General features: G+C 42.0%; 2 protein-coding genes across 2 annotated transcripts; both read left to right on the plus strand.

Annotated features, from left to right (window-relative positions):
• The first annotated feature begins 355 nt into the window (after positions 1–355).
• slc48a1a (solute carrier family 48 member 1a) lies at positions 356–2,969 on the plus strand. Its single transcript, XM_080533331.1, has 3 exons — positions 356–728; positions 1,351–1,518; positions 1,857–2,969. The coding sequence occupies exons 1-3, from the start codon at positions 599–601 to the stop codon at positions 1,991–1,993; spliced, it is 435 nt and encodes a 144-aa protein (XP_080389457.1). The 5' UTR covers positions 356–598; the 3' UTR covers positions 1,994–2,969.
• A 1,890-nt stretch (positions 2,970–4,859) lies between these two features.
• LOC308160517 (solute carrier family 26 member 9-like) lies at positions 4,860–15,320 on the plus strand (the record flags this gene model as incomplete). The annotated part of the gene is made up of 20 exons (XM_080534430.1): positions 4,860–4,984; positions 5,262–5,401; positions 5,624–5,734; positions 5,824–5,999; positions 6,139–6,303; positions 6,579–6,731; positions 8,231–8,313; positions 8,630–8,777; positions 9,055–9,168; positions 9,381–9,458; positions 9,631–9,726; positions 11,655–11,761; positions 11,924–11,993; positions 12,093–12,185; positions 12,331–12,462; positions 12,651–12,902; positions 13,043–13,097; positions 13,878–14,014; positions 15,103–15,165; positions 15,309–15,320. The coding sequence occupies 20 exons, from the start codon at positions 4,860–4,862 to the stop codon at positions 15,318–15,320; spliced, it is 2,310 nt and encodes a 769-aa protein (XP_080390556.1).
• Positions 15,321–15,894: the final 574 nt, after the last annotated feature.

Below are 15,894 nucleotides of genomic sequence, written 5' to 3' on the forward strand. Positions count from 1 at the left end.
TTCAGATCTGTCACTCGGGGATTTCCTCACTACAAAGATATTTTGAGGAACGATGATAGTTCACTTATTGAATGTATCCATGTATTGCCCACTATGTATGGCACATTTTTTTCACATGGCCGTTTAACAGTTTGTAGTTAAACCATATTAATTGTATGTGCAATATGTCAGCACACAAGACTGAGTAAAATCGAATGAATCGAATAATACTTGTATATGCCAATTGGCTGAACATGAAATATATGAGAGAGTTTGTTCTTGACAGAAATTCATAATCTTTGTCATTCCTGGGGCGACGATAAACACTTGTTATTTTGTCTCCACTGTCGCATATTGCCCCGTCGATTGTCGGCAATATTGTTGCAACATAATTGTAGCGTCTAATTTTAGTTTGATCACATTGTAACAATAATCAGTGATTCGTGAAGTTTGAATTCCAGTCTGTTCGTGTCTATTTTGAGTATACAGGAATGACATAATCCCAATGAACGTGTGACTGTGGTGATCTCAGACGTCTAAACTAGTCAGCTGACTTTTTAAAGCCTTTACTAACAGTCTACTGCTGTAACCAAACAAAGGTAGTGTAATCTGTGTTCTAATGGGGACCAGTAGAACTTACATCAGTATAGGATATGCTACCGTGGGCATGTTGTTTGGATTTTCGGCTTTTCTCGTCTGGAACATCGCGTATAAACAACCATGGACGGCGGCGATGGGCGGCTTGTCAGGTATGGCTACAATAACAATAGCCAAAGCATGCCAGACACCATCGTCTGGTCACCATAACAATATATATATATATACACCATCAATATGATTTTTAGGCCTATGATTTTCTTTCTTTGTATATCTTCTATTATCTCTCGCTGTGCATCATGTAAACTGCTCATACTAAGATGACATACCAGTGTGTTATTCTTCTATTAGAGCTTCTTTAGCTTCTTTAGCTGTTCTGTTGCCTACTCTCAGTGTAAAAACGGAAACAGGGCACCATTTTAATGCACGAATATACAGTGTAGACTAATGTAGTTACGACGTTGGTCTTTCATTATAACGTGTGAAGGAGTGGACTGACTGTTTTCCTAGTAAATTCCGTTCCTAGTAAAGGGATGCATCAAAAACATCTTGCGTCACATCGCAAGAGTTCAATCCCCTTTTAGTATTTCAATTATAACAGCCTACTCAACCTATATTCACTTCACAACCTATATTCAGCAATGTCTTTGGCAGCGGTGCTGCTCCCTCATTGAGCTATATGCCCTGGTTCAGTCACAGTGTGTCACAGTGAGTCTCTGTAGTGTAATAAAGTATGATAAAGTATTTCCTTTATGTATTATGTTCACCGAACAGGAGTGCTGGCACTCTGGGCCCTGGTCACCCACATCATGTACCTGCAGGACTACTGGCGCACATGGCTGAAGGGACTCAAGTTCTTCATCTTCATTGGCATCCTCTTCTCCTTTCTGGCCGTGGTGGCCTTCATCATCTTCCTCACCCTCGCCATCACACAGAAGCAATGTAAGCGTCTATCTCGGGTTTATGTAGTCATATTGTATACAGTATACATACACATAAACAGACTTTTAAAATGATATATACAGTCCTTACACATAAACATAAACATACATAATCATAGAGTACATCGTAGGCCCACATATGATGTACATTTATAGAACGGATGGTTTGGAATTCCCATTGTTAGAGCCTATCCTGCCCATGATATGTTGAAGCAATAGCACACAAGTGGCTGTGCTTTATCATGGTTTAAGCTGTACTTGGACATTTCGGAATATTGCATCTCTGAAGCAGTACCATGTATAAAAGCTCTGACAGTTGATTTCTCTCCTGTGCTGCAGCTCTGACCGACCCAATCAGCCTGTACCTGTCCTGCGTCTGGAGCTTCCTGACCCTCAAATGGGCCTTCCTCCTGGCCCTCTACTCCCACAGATATCGCCAGGAGTTCGCCGACATCAGCATCCTCAGTGACTTCTGATCAGCTCCCATGTTACAGGGTCAGACTCTATGGGGTTTGGGTCACCAGTGGGCCAACAAAGAGTTGTCCAAAGAGATTTTATGAAAAGATGAGGAGGACAGAAGAGGACAGGCTGGAGCTGAAGTCATTTGACTTTCACCCCACATAGTTAGAACACTGTGGAATATTAAGCCCTAAATTCATGTCCAACCCCCTCCTCAGTTCCTATATCTAACACCTTACCTATTGTACTGGTGTCACCATATTTACTTGGTAAAACTGCTTCTGATTGGAAAGTGCTTAGTCGGAATGACACCAGTGGCTTATGTTTCTAAGGAAAGATTTGCCGAAGCCTATTTGTAGAGTGGCTTAGGAGGATGATAGATCACGATTGGGCCATGAAGGCTTTGGGAGTTTCTGTCAGTAAGCATTTAACTGGAGCTGTCCGACCTATATCGTCACAACGATTTGTTTTGTAGACTTTTATTCGGATTCAAATGTACTGTTTCTCTGACATCTTATTGATAAGATAATATACATGGAAAAGGCTGTCTGTGTGTTGTACATGTCATCTCTAAGCTGTTCCTCTGTTTGCCACTAGGGGACGCATTTTTATTTTGGCCTTCCTTTGCTCTGTCAGGATTATTGTATGTCTCTGAATATTTGTCCCTCTCTTTTAGATAGCAAAACACACTATTATATCCTGGATGTGGCAAACAATTGCACTTTAAATGATGGTGTTGATTCCATTGTGTTGCACTCCCAATGCTGCCATATTTAGTAGAAATAAGAATATGTTGCAAAAATGTGTGGAACTGATCTGCTGAGACAACTTGTTCTTATTGTTTCCATCATTGTATATGATCACCTTTATATGTATTCTGATCAGTACTATTAGTATTTTTTGCTTTTATGTTTTATTCTCATCAAGTTTAATATTGTTTGGTGTAAGTTCCAATTCCTCCTTTTACTAGTTGTTCTTTAATTATACAGTAAGTACCATTCATGTTGTGAACAATGAAATTAAATCTGTCTTAAAGTGTGTGTGTGTGTGCGTGTGCGTGTGTGTGCATGTGCATGTGTGTGTGTGTGTGGTGTGTGTGTGTGTGTGTGTGTGTGTGTGTGTGTGCGTGTGTGTGTGTGTGCATGTGCATGTGTGTGCGTGTGTGTGTGTGTGTGTGTGAAAACACAAACACAAAGCCAAGTTAACATTAAATCTGATATATATATATATATATATATATATATATATATATATATATACAGTATATATATATTAGTATCCAACTAATACAAAATATGAATATCATTTATAATGATTTGCTCCTCCCTACGTGGAACACTTACAGTACACCGGAGCCCAGGTGTTCAGACCAGAATCTGCCATCAGACCAGAATCTGCCATCAGCCTCTGCCATGGTTTCCCATAACAATGAACCTCTTTAAATAAGAGAATATCACTGATCATGTGCATATAGCCTCAGCAACACTCTCTCCCAGTTAAAGATAGTTAGAGATAGTAACATGAGCAGTTCAAGAACATTTGTGGCCAAATTGCCCCATTCCGCACCCACCACTGTTCTGTTCAACTTGGCCTACCCTCGCTCACAAGCAGACAAATTCACTAGTCAGTCATCTTACAGCCTACGCTAAAACATCTCTGTGTCTGTCCCCACTCCTCACTCCTAAACATTCCAACACTCATCTGCTACTTACTGGAATAAAAATGAAAAAAAACAATCTTCTCCATCCCCAGTTTTACCCTTCATGTGTTTGATGTTGTGTGTGAGCGTTTATGAGTTTTGAGTACTGTTTCCTTTTTCTATAATTACACTTGTCTGCTTTGCTGCACATCTCACTGCCCCCTGCTCTGGTCGTAGATGTAAAGTAGAATGTCACTGACTAACCTGCATAAATAAAGGTGGAGTTCCCATTAACCCACAATATTAGATTGAGTCAAAAAGTAAGAATAAGGATGCCATTGTATTAACACAAAATAATCCACTTCTGGCAGACTTTGCAACACAAAGCTCCTCCCAGTTAGTGTCACCACACCTCCAGTATAAAACCAATAATGAACTTGGTGGAGACCTGTGGATAACCATCACATCAGACACCAATGACATTCACTTCCATTGTAAGGTATAGTGCAGACTATTCTTTATTCTTCATTTTGCTGCATTTACCCTACCTTCTTTGAAATGCAACTGCCATATTTCAATCTAAGAATCGTACCAGAGAGTATTATTTCGCGTAGAACTTTCATGACATCCAAATGTAATGATTGGGGTCTTTTGTCTGAAATAACATACAATATCCTCCTCTGACAAACACTCATGTGTTTTTTACGACCCTTGAATTCAATCTTACAATTTTGGTCTGTTATTAATACGACACAAGCCATTCTTCCATTGTTCCAGTATGAAAGTGGTTATTGTAAGGTGAGAGGGGGTGATCAAGTGCAAGTGGAGTGTGTGTTATCTGACACTATTCAGGTCCGATAGTGCTAGCTGGTCCAATCCCCTCAAGGTTAGATTAGGAACCCACAGGTAGGAGAGGTTTCTACCAGGGGAAGAAGGGCATTTCATTCAACTACCAATGTCAAACAAATGTTACTGTATGTAAACGTCTTTGGTGATTGCTAACAACAGTTAATAAAGTTGTTACAGTCCATGCTCAGGTGACATGTTTCTATGTAGCACCTGCAATGTTTTGGAACTATTTAATATATTCCAAGTGTATGGAAGCCTAGATATACATAGCATATGAAGCATACGTTTTTTCTCTGTGTGAGCAGACTTTGAGTAATTCTCTCATTTACAAGCCACAGTGCAGCTTCATGGACATCAGCATCACCTGGCCTGCCTAACTGTCACTCGCTGCAGCGATGCACCAAGACCGCCCCCGTTATGTGATCAACAGGCCAGTGTTCACTCTACCAGACTTCGAAGAGGAGTTTGACAAGAAGAGACGTTCGTTCCCCGTAGGAGAGAAAATAAAGAAACTCTTCAGGTACATAATTCAACTAATAAATCAAGCAATCAATCAATCAATCAACCAAACAAACCGCCTTAGTGCTGGGATGGGCAAAAATGTGACCAACATCTGACCGGATGTGGGACCAGCTAGTGAGACAGTACTTTGCATAATGTTCCCCTGAATAGGTCTGTGCTGTTGTTCCAAGGTTTTGACTATGCCAAAGAAAGGAGGGCCAGTCACAGGTGGGGAGAAATGTGTTCTAACCAGATGTGAATGTTGAATAGTGTACTGCGTCTCCGTACTGTACCAGGTGCTCTGGGACTCGACTGAAGGCCCTGCTGTTCAGACACCTGCCAGTGCTGAGCTGGCTGCCCAAATACAAGGTGAAGGAGAACCTGCTCTGTGATGTCATCAGTGGGGTCAGCGCAGGCACCATTCAGGTTCCTCAGGGTCTGTCTCTCTCCTCTCTGTTTTATTTTTTTTTCTAAATTAAAGAGATGCTCAGGGGGGTTAAACCTGCTATAATAAAAAAGAGTAATGTCATTTTCTCATACAATTCTACCAGTATTTTGCTCTTTGATGAGTCCACAAAGACTATGGCTTATATTCAGAGTTTCTAAAGGTGTCTTCTTTCATTATTACTGTAGAGTAATCATTTTCTCCTCTTTCTAGGCATGGCATTCGCCCTGCTGGCTAGCCTTCCTCCTGTCAATGGCCTCTACTCCTCTTTCTTCCCTCTCATCCCCTACTTCTTCATGGGCACCGCTCACCAAATGGTCCCAGGTAAGTTCTGGAAGACTGTGGTTGCATTCGATATGAGGGCAGGATTTCATTTCTTCCTATCGTGTGACAGAATGTTCTCCCTGCCCAAGGTACCTTTGCTGTGCTCAGCATCATGGTGGGCATGGTGTGTCTTAGACTGGCACCTGAGTCTGACTTCAGCCACTTCAACACCACCATCAACGCCACCGTGGTGGATGAGGAGGAGATGAACCAGGTGCGACTGGGCATTTCTGCCACCTTGGCCTGCCTCACTGCCATCATACAGGTACTGGGACACCACAGAGTCAGTCCAATACGACATAATGTGCAGGAGTCCATCATATATTAGGCATTTGTTAAATCCTACATGATAACTCGCTTGATAGTCGCTTGACTGACACGTTGAACACATTCGCTCTGAGCAGATGGGTCTGGGTCTGATGCAGTTTGGCTTCGTAGCCATCTACCTGTCAGAGTCCTTTGTCAGGGGCTTCATGACGGCGGCTGGACTGCAGATCCTCATCTCGGTTCTGAAGTACATCTTCGGCATCAAAGTCCCTCCCTACAGTGGACCACTGGCCATCATCTATGTACGTATGTGGTTAAGTAAGCCTATCTCTCTGGCTAAACTTTTTTTTATCATTACACATAATGTTTTTACTATTGGTGTGTTTGTCTTGTGATTATGTTGTAAGTTAATTATACACTGTATTTTCTTTTTACAAATGTACTCCTGCTAACATATTTGTCCCTTGTGGGATAAATAAAGTATTTTGAGTTGAATTTAATATCTTCATCTTTCCATTCAGAACTAGTGATTTCAACTGCATTTCCACTTTGCTATAACAACCTGTGTGTGTCTCAGACCCTTATAGACATTGTTTATGGCCTGCCCGAAACCAACATCGCCTCGCTGGTCTTTGCTCTGGTCAGCAGTGTGGTTCTCATTGTGGCGAAGGAGCTGAGTGCACACTACCGCCACAAGCTGCCCTTCCCCATCCCCATGGAGATCGTCATTGTGAGTGACGGAGACGTGAAGCCACTTCCTCCTAAGATACAGTATATAAATAACACTATCACCAGCTATTTCTCTATGTTTTTAACTTATGGTAATCATGGTACGTGGTGGTGGTTTCACCATCCTCAGCTGAATACATTGTAAATATCTATGAGTACCAAATGTTATCTCATGTTGCGATATGCAGCAAAACGGCAAGCATCTCATGACACTGCCAGGCCAGGGTGTCAGAAGGGGAAGCATCTACCAGTGAGTGGGGGACAACCTTTGACCATCTAACTATTGCACAAATTGTTGCTCTAGTTGAGGATTCAGACCCTCCTTCACAATCTCCTATTACGGCAACTCTACAGGAACCTTATGAAAGAACACAGGTCTTTGTGTCTGATTATGAACCCCACACAACAACATTCAAGAAACATCTCCTCAGCTATCTGCCTGAATAGAGTGAACACCAGAAGGGGAGGGAACCCTACATCGCAAACAAGGAACAAGTGGTTAAGAGGAACAATTGGCTCAGGATGAGGCAATTCTGTTGATGAGGGCCGCCTTGGTTTTACCAAGTACTGCTTACAACGAGCCCACACATTTGACGGCTCCTTCCCGTCCAACTGTCTCACAACATCTGTTGCTGAACCCTTACGAGTGTTCAATGATATCGTCCTCCATGGTCCAGAGTTCCTCAAACCCTGTGCAGCTAATACAGAAGATGCCAACCTGCAACCGAGAATGTCAATGTCAGAAGTGCATTTGGCGGCACCCATCACACCTGCAAGACCGACACAATACGTCACAGCAAGGACATTGACATTTGTCAATCGACCTGACCCAAAAGCCAAACAAAACAAAAAAATGGCATTATGCAAATTAGGGGTCCAGACACACCCAATCATGAATATAAGCATTCTAATAGTTTCTAATAGTCAAAAAACATAAAATAGACACCAGGCTTGCATTTCTAGTTCATTTGGTTCAAAAGTTATAGCCGAAAACTTTTTTAGAGGGCGGCCATATTAATTTGGTCGTTGGCTCGGGCGCCCTGGCTAAATCACTAGAGCATACTCTGAGCTACATCTGAGCCATCTTTGTGCTTTTGCACAAATTTGCACCAAATGATCCCTAAGGCCCCCAACTAGTTGGCAGTGGAGAAAGCAAAACAAACCGGGCTCACGCGGTACGGCACGGGTCGGCAAGGTAGTGGAAAAGCGCCATAACATAGTCACGCACGCACATACGTAAATTTAAAATAAAATTGTCGCCTTCAAAATAAAAGCAATGCAATTCTACTGGACGCATTGCCTACACTTATTTACATGTTATTTCTATTATTATGATTTTTTAAATTGACCTCACACAGGGCCAGCCAGGGACAGCCATAGGGCCGCATGCGGCCCGGGGGCTGTACAATGCCCAGGTCTGTTGTAGGGAGTAAGTGACTAAAATGCACCTGATGGAGTCTAAGGCCAGTAGAAAAGGTTCACCCTGAGTCTGTCTTACAGGTGGTGGTGGCCACAGCCATCTCAGGTCCGCTGGACATGCCTGAACGCTACGGCATGGACATAGTGGGAGTAATCCCTCTGGGGTAAGAGACCAGACCACTCCTAGTACTTCATACAGTATAATGGTTTTATATTATATGGCTGTAAGATTTCCAAACTCCAATGGTAAGTAAGTAACTATGGTAGTAATGGTGATGAATAAGCAGACAATGCACCTGTGTTGAGTTGTGTTCACTCCACACTTTTCCTCCCAAATAAATATTTTCTCATACAGGCATTACATTATATGTAGGCCTCATGCTATCATGGCTGATTGATTAGTCACTTCACAAACTCTATCCTCCCATTCATATCCTCAACATTCAGTTGTTGTGTTGTGTTCCTAATCTCCTCTCCTAGATTCCCCGCCCCCGTCCTGCCAAAGGTGAGCGAGTGGGAGGACATGCTGAGCACGGCCTTCTCCCTGGCCATCGTGGGCTATGTGATCAACCTGGCTATGGGCAGGACATTGGCGGCAAAGCATGGCTACGACGTGGATCCTAATCAGGTACAAACAGGCAGGGGTAAAGCATAAGGGAAGAGGGTGAGCGAAAATGAGTACCGGTAATCCAAGTTTATAAATAATGTGATCATTGACATAATTTTTACATATAGTATGAGGAAATCCCCATGTTTGTCCTAACATAATAGATTATTATTATTATAGATTATTAATATATATATAATATAACATAATATTCTAATATGACTTTTTATAGCGTCTAATAATACTGCCATTACGTTGTGCACTAAGAGAACTGATGTGACCGTTTGTTTCTGTGCAGGAGATGTTGGCTCTTGGCTGCAGCAACTTTCTGGGGTCTTTCTTCAAGATCCATGTCATCTGCTGTGCCCTGTCAGTCACCCTGGCTGTGGACAATGCTGGAGGATCATCACAGGTCACCATTCAGGGATTACCTTAATGCAGAGACACGTCTTGACAAAAGACAGTGATCATGCACACATCTCTCACACCATCATTTATTGTTGCTAATCCACATTACGCTGGTTGATATACTGACAAACATACCACGTTTCATGACAGTTCATACCACAGTAGAATTAGGATCTTGACTCAATGAAGACTCTCGTTCCTGTTCCCTTCTCACAGATTGCCAGTCTGTGTGTGATGCTGGTGGTGATGGTCACCATGCTGTGGTTGGGGGCCTTCCTCAAGCCGTTACCGAAGGTCAAGATCTTTATTGAAACAGTTTAGATTGAAACGTCTGTGTACTGTATGAGGGTGACAAATGATAACAGTGAAGGTTGGACAGCAAGAATCATGTTTTTTGGACAAATGTCTGCAAATAATATGTGATATATAGCGTAGGTATTGAGTGTTGATCTCTATGAACTCCTAGTCTGTGCTGGGAGCCCTGATAGCAGTGAACCTGAAGAACACTCTGCTCCAGCTCGCTGATCCCTATTACCTGTGGAAGAAGAGCAAGCTGGACTGTGTGAGTCAGAGGCAGCCCTCATAATCAGTGTCAGAAGGAGTTGTTCTTGGATATGACATGACCAGGAAAAACTGTGGGGAATATACAGTAGTTATTACGGAAGAGTATTAGGGCCACAAACTGAGTTGTTGTTTTTTTCTCCCGAAAGGGGGGGGGGGGTTATATTCTGAGTTTAAAGTCTGAATTTCTGAGAAAAAAGTCTGCATTTCTGAGAAAAAAGTCTGAATTTCTGAGATTAAAGTCCGAATTTCTGAGATAAAGAGTCAGAATTTCTGAGATTAAAGTCAGAATTTCGGAGAAAAAGTCAGTTTAGAATCAGAATCAGAATCAGAATCAGAAGACTTTTATTGCCATGACATGTAAACATGTTAGGAATTTGGTTTGGTACCATGGAGCACGGTTTACAGCAGGACAGGTGCAAGACAGGACAAGACAGTGCAAAACAACATCAAAGTGCAAGAGTCATAATTAATATAAATATAAAGTGCAGAGATCAAGTGTTCAAGTGATTCAAGTGTTCATATCCAGACAGTCCAAAGCTCTCTGGGTGGGGGTGGAGGGAGGGTAGATAGATAGGGGTCAGGTCAGGGGGGGGCAGCGGCATTTAGGAGCCGGATGGCTGTGGGGAAAAAGCTGTTTGTATATCGGGCCTTCACAGTATTTAGGGACCGCACCCTCCTGCCTGAGGGGAGCGGGGCGAAGAGACCGTGTCCTGGGTGTGCGGGGTCAGCCATGATCTTCCTGGCCCTCCCCAAAGCCCTACTTTTAAACAGGGCCTCAAGGGGGGGCAAAGGGCAGCCAATCACCTGCGTTAGTGTTTATTGGTATTACTCAGATTTAAATGAGGTAATAGCCTTTGTGCAGGAGGAACTATCGGGAAGATGTGATACGACAGATTATCAAATTAATTGACCCTCAAGGTGTGGAACTGCGACGGACACATCGTCTCTGGCGATGGCAGCACTCTACCTGAGGTCCTAATGCACTCTGGCATATGGACTCTTACGACAAACTGAAGCCGTATGGAATCAATAGGGATCATAGGGATCAATGGTTGCTTCGATGGCTATAGTCGTTATGTGGTATGGATGGAAGCGTACACTACAAACAACGACCCTAAAGTCATAGCTGGATATTATATTCAAAGCATTGTGTTGGAGGATGTCCAGAGAGGCTGCGAATTGATAGGGGCACAGAAAATGGGTCAATTAATTTCATAATCTGTCATATCACATCTTGTTGCACCACGAATCCCATTCGAATGGCACGAAGATGCATCCAACGATAGCCTTGCATTTGGCCACTTCCCGATTGTTCCTCCTGCACTATTACCTCATTTAAATCTGAGTGATTTCTCCTTCTGTAGCCTAAAGACCCAGTTCGCGACAATGTCGCTTCAAAGTACGAATACTTGTTATAATAAGGTGATTTTGTGCCAATAGACAAAGAATGTCCTTATTACTAAAGCCAATTCCAAATTATAACTTGATAAGAGCATTCATGTCATTCATTTTAACCAGTAGGACCAATAAACACTAATAAATTCTGACTTTAATCTCAGAAATTCTGACTTTTTATCTCAGAAATTCTGACTTTAATCTCAGAAATTCTGACTTTTTATCTCAGAAATTGTGACTTTTTTCTCTGAAATTCTGACTTTAATCTCAGAATATAACCCACCCCCCTTTCGGGAGAAAAAAAAAAGTTCAGTTGGTGGCCCTAATACTCTTCCGTAAATTATAGCCTGTAAATAGAGCCCAGAGGTTTTTTTCCTGGTCAGAAAAACCTCTTGAGTCTTTCTATAAGAACAGGACGTATCTTTTGCTACATGCTAATGTAAGCTAACATGAGGATATTCAAAAGTCTCTCTAATACACACCGGTAGAACACAAATGACTATTTTACATGTGGTTCTGTCTCTTGTCCAGTGTGTGTGGGTTGTGTCATTCTTAGCCACATTCTTCCTGAGCTTGCCTTATGGAGTTGCCATCGGAGTAGGGTTCTCCATCCTTGTGGTCATTTTCCAAACACAGTTGTAAGTGAATCCTTCTTTCCATAGAATCACAACACTGATGCTTCAAAACGATTTAGTAATTGTTTCAGTCAGGGGAATTATACATTTGAATCAATAAAAGAAGAGGCATACAGCAGTAATGGGACATTTCTATATTTTTTTATCATGTCATGTTCCTCGCAGTCGTAATGGTTCAGAGGTGGCTCAGATCATGGATACAGACATCTACAAAAATCCCAAGGTCTACAGCAAGGTAACTATACTGTAGACACCACATACTCTGGGCCATTGTGTTTTTTCACCATATTGCTTTCTATAAACATGTGTCTACTGTGGTTTTTTTCTGTTACAGGTGAAATCCGTTGAGGGGGTGAAAATAGTGAACTACTGCTCCCCTCTCTACTTTGCCAATGTAGAGATATTCCGCCGCAAGGTCATCAAAAAGGTATTGATGAAGTGTACAGTACACACGATATTGACTAAAAAGAACACCTCACACACCTTTCTCTGACACACTTGTGTGTGTGTGTGTGTGTGTGTGTGTGTGTGTGTGTGTGTGTGTGTGTGTGTGTGTGTGTGTTTGTGTGAAGACCGGACTGGACCCAAGCAAACTTCTGCTGGCCAGGAGGAAGTTTCTGGAGAAACAGCAAAAGGAGCTACAATGTCAAAACAAGGACACCAAGAGGAGGAAGCTGAGTTCTCTAGTGACCATGAAGTCTCAGGTAAGAGAGTGGCTCTGAGCCTCATTCTCTGATCCTAAAGAGACAGCATCATCCAACCTTTGCGTTTAAAATTCCTACCCAGTATATCACATGGGATAACTGCTTAAACGGCAGATTGAGCACCGAGACATTTTATTGAATCTGTGGTTGAAATAAGATGACTATCTTGTGGTTATGTCTCTCTCTAGAGTCTATCACAGCTTGAGCTGCAGAATGACTTTGACAACAGCGAAGGCAATGCCAACAAGCCTGAATCGCCCACTAGCTATGCCAACTTCCACTGTAGTGACATTGAGCTGTGTGACCACGCTCCCGACCTGGACAAACCCAGTCCTTCTCCTGCTACTCTGGAGTCCCAGCCCATGCCCTTCCACACCCTCATCCTGGACTTTGCAGGGGTCTGCTTCATAGACCTGATGGGCATTAAACTACTCACCAAGGTCAGTTACCCAACAGTGTCATAAAGTCAATGCACAATATCCAGTCTAATTCTATAGAAGTTATGTACTGTACCGTATATATTCAGTGATTTGCATTGATTTGTGAGGCCATTGTGTGCTGTAATGTTTCTCCTACACAGATGAACTCAAGCTATGAGATGCTGGGGATCAAGCTATACATTGCCAATGTTCAAGGTGAGATTTTGTTTGTATGATGTCGGCAGTAAAGTGGTGTGGCTTGCAGCACGGGGAAAGCAGTTGTCATGGGAACAGGGCATCTTTTGCCGGAGCCAATGCTGAGTCACACTACTGTATGTGACTTGAGGTCTGTGGAGGACATGTACTGTACAACAAGATGAATACAGTTCATATACAGTTAAGGGCTGGTTAATGGTTCAAATCTCATTTCTGCATGTCCATGATAAGGCAGAACATTTTCTTTCCTTTCCTGTTGAGATAAAGAGGTGATTCATCAAAGTGAAAAGTGCAGAATGGCATTTCGTTTACGATTCATTTACCAACTGTTCTCTGTTCTGTACCCTGAGGGACACATTCAATGCCTTGGGCTCCCCAAACTAAAATAATGTTTAAGGTCATTGAAGTTGTTAAAAAGCCTTTCCACCTAAGAACCGTGTATATAGACATACTGTATATCTTGTTGGGTGGAAGATGGATTCCCTGAACACAAAAGCACCCTTCACTTATCTGCATGTCATTGTCAGTAAAGAAGCAAGCCCTCGTATCATAAAGGGTATACAAGGTCATTGAGCTGAAGTGTCATCCACAATTTTCTTTAAAAAAAAGCTCTGATGGCAAAATACAACATCATTGAATCAATTATTTGAAAACTATAGAAACTATATACAGTACATATTGTGTACTTTTATTCAACAAACAAGTATACCTCCTCAGTTTCAATGGATATGATATCTGAGTTTCCTACTTTCACTCCTCACATGACTGGTGTGTTTGCAGCCCAGGTGTATGAGGAGCTGGAGGGGGGAGGGGTATTTGAGGAGGGCAGTATCGCCCGTGCGCACCTCTTCCTGTCTGTCCATGACGCCATTCTCCATGCCCAGCAGAGGTCGAGAAGCACAGCACTCTCTGATAAGGTACATAGGTCCCATTCTTGCGCCGGACCACAATAACCATGCATGGTATCACTTCATAGCTTCTCACGTATTTACCCAAGCCTTTTACACCGACTGCAACAGAACGTCTTGCTGACTACATAAGCATGCAAGGACACTTCTAGGTATCAAATCTATGGGAAAAGGTCCAGTTCAAACACTTCACAGATGTTCTGCAATTAACTCGGTGATAAAAAAAGACCACCAAGATAAAAGAAAAACAAAAAACACTGTTAACAGTCAGACAGAGTCAGACAGAGGGGTCAGTGTATGATAAGACTGTAGAAATAAGGTGAGTTACAGTAAATTATGATATAGAGTAGTTTCATTAACTGTGTTCCTGGTTATTGAGTAATCTCCTACGCCCTTCCACATTTTGTTTGCTTCCTTTCTTCTCATTTTACACCATCTTATCTGGGGCAGCAAGGGTACACAGTCAAATCACACAAGCAACAAAGTTACAGGAAACTAAGTTGGCATCACTGAAAAAAATTGGAACTTCAATTTAAATCCTGTCGACAGAGGTCATAAATATTACAAGTTTGTCTGTGATTGTCTGTCAATCTGTGTCTCTCCTCTCCTCTCGCTCTTTGCACCTAGTGGATAGATATTTTACATTTACATTTTGGGCATTTAGCAGACACCTTTATCCAAAGCGACTTACAACAAATACTTTTGACTAAGTAAGTGAATCATCTATCCACCAGTCATAGCAGGAAAAGGTATAGGGGATAGCCTCTCAAAACCATTAGGTCTTACCATGGCTGTCATTGATTCACAAATACATTCAGGAGAACAATAAAAATCAGAGTAGAAATATGTCGATGATGTTTTACATGGGCACTTATGCTGTGTGTGTGGAAAAGGAGGCTGGTGGAGGAAAACATCGGAACACAGGCTCACACATGTTTGATACCATTGCCCATTGCATTCCATGCATTACAATTAGCCTGTCCTCCGATTTCTACCTCCACCAGCCTCCCCTGGTGGGAAACTATGAATGGGAGTAGTGTGAGGGTGACAAGAGGCTGCATGACTGAAGTGTGCCTGTACCTCTCTGGGGATTACAGGGAGAGAGACAGAGACAGGAGCTGGTCCTCAATATTCAGGAGCAGGAGAGGGACCTGGAGCAGGTACTGTATCCGAAATCAATATCACTCCTGTGGATGCTCTTAGTCTGAATAAAATGTCTTTTGAATTAATGAGGGCTATATCTCATCTGCTAATATCAATTCATCATCTCACACATTAACGATTTATCATTTTCTATCTGCAGGAGATGTTTTGAACACTTGGTGTTGGTAATGCTGAAGGAATGAATAAACTGTATTCAAATGGTGGATAATTATTGCTCTGATAAGGTTACCCACATGCTGCCTACCAACGCTGCTGCCATCCCTACTGTTTAGCAGTCTGTGTCTTGTCTGTGAACTTTGTCTTGCCCCTGTCCTTTCTTAAATTTGCACAATTGATTTGGAGGCCATAATGTCAATGTTACCTTGTAAAGTACCCTATTACTCCCTCACTCATTGTTTAGGCACCACTTTGGGTTTCTTTTCTAGACATTTTTAGATAATCCCTGACCACCTAAATTGCAAGGTGACAAATAAGGCAAAAATACATTTATATTTCTACATCAGATCATCATAATAGTGTTTGGAATTATGTTTTTCTGCTGAAATGGTGCATGACTGTATCTCTTGTTATACATAACTCTGTATGTGTATGTATTTATTATATAATGTTAATAAACGGGGTATTGTTGCTGGGCAATTCATTATTTTGTTGGATAACATTTTTCTTAATAAAAAATAAATAAATAATACTATTACTACTACTACTACTACTACTACTACTACTAC

Source organism: Nansenia antarctica (assembly GCF_963989245.1).
Source record: "Nansenia antarctica genome assembly, chromosome: 6".
Taxonomy (NCBI): domain Eukaryota; kingdom Metazoa; phylum Chordata; class Actinopteri; order Argentiniformes; family Microstomatidae; genus Nansenia; species Nansenia antarctica.

What these genes read in the sequence shown, in the direction of transcription:
- slc48a1a (XM_080533331.1), top strand. Translation starts at nt 599, where the DNA reads ATGGGGACCAGTAGAACTTACATCAGTATAGGATATGCTACCGTGGGC. An exon ending in GGCGATGGGCGGCTTGTCAG is followed by an intron (nt 729 to 1,350) that starts GTATGGCTACAA and finishes TTCACCGAACAG; the next exon opens with GAGTGCTGGCACTCTGGGCC. An exon ending in CGCCATCACACAGAAGCAAT is followed by an intron (nt 1,519 to 1,856) that starts GTAAGCGTCTAT and finishes CCTGTGCTGCAG; the next exon opens with CTCTGACCGACCCAATCAGC.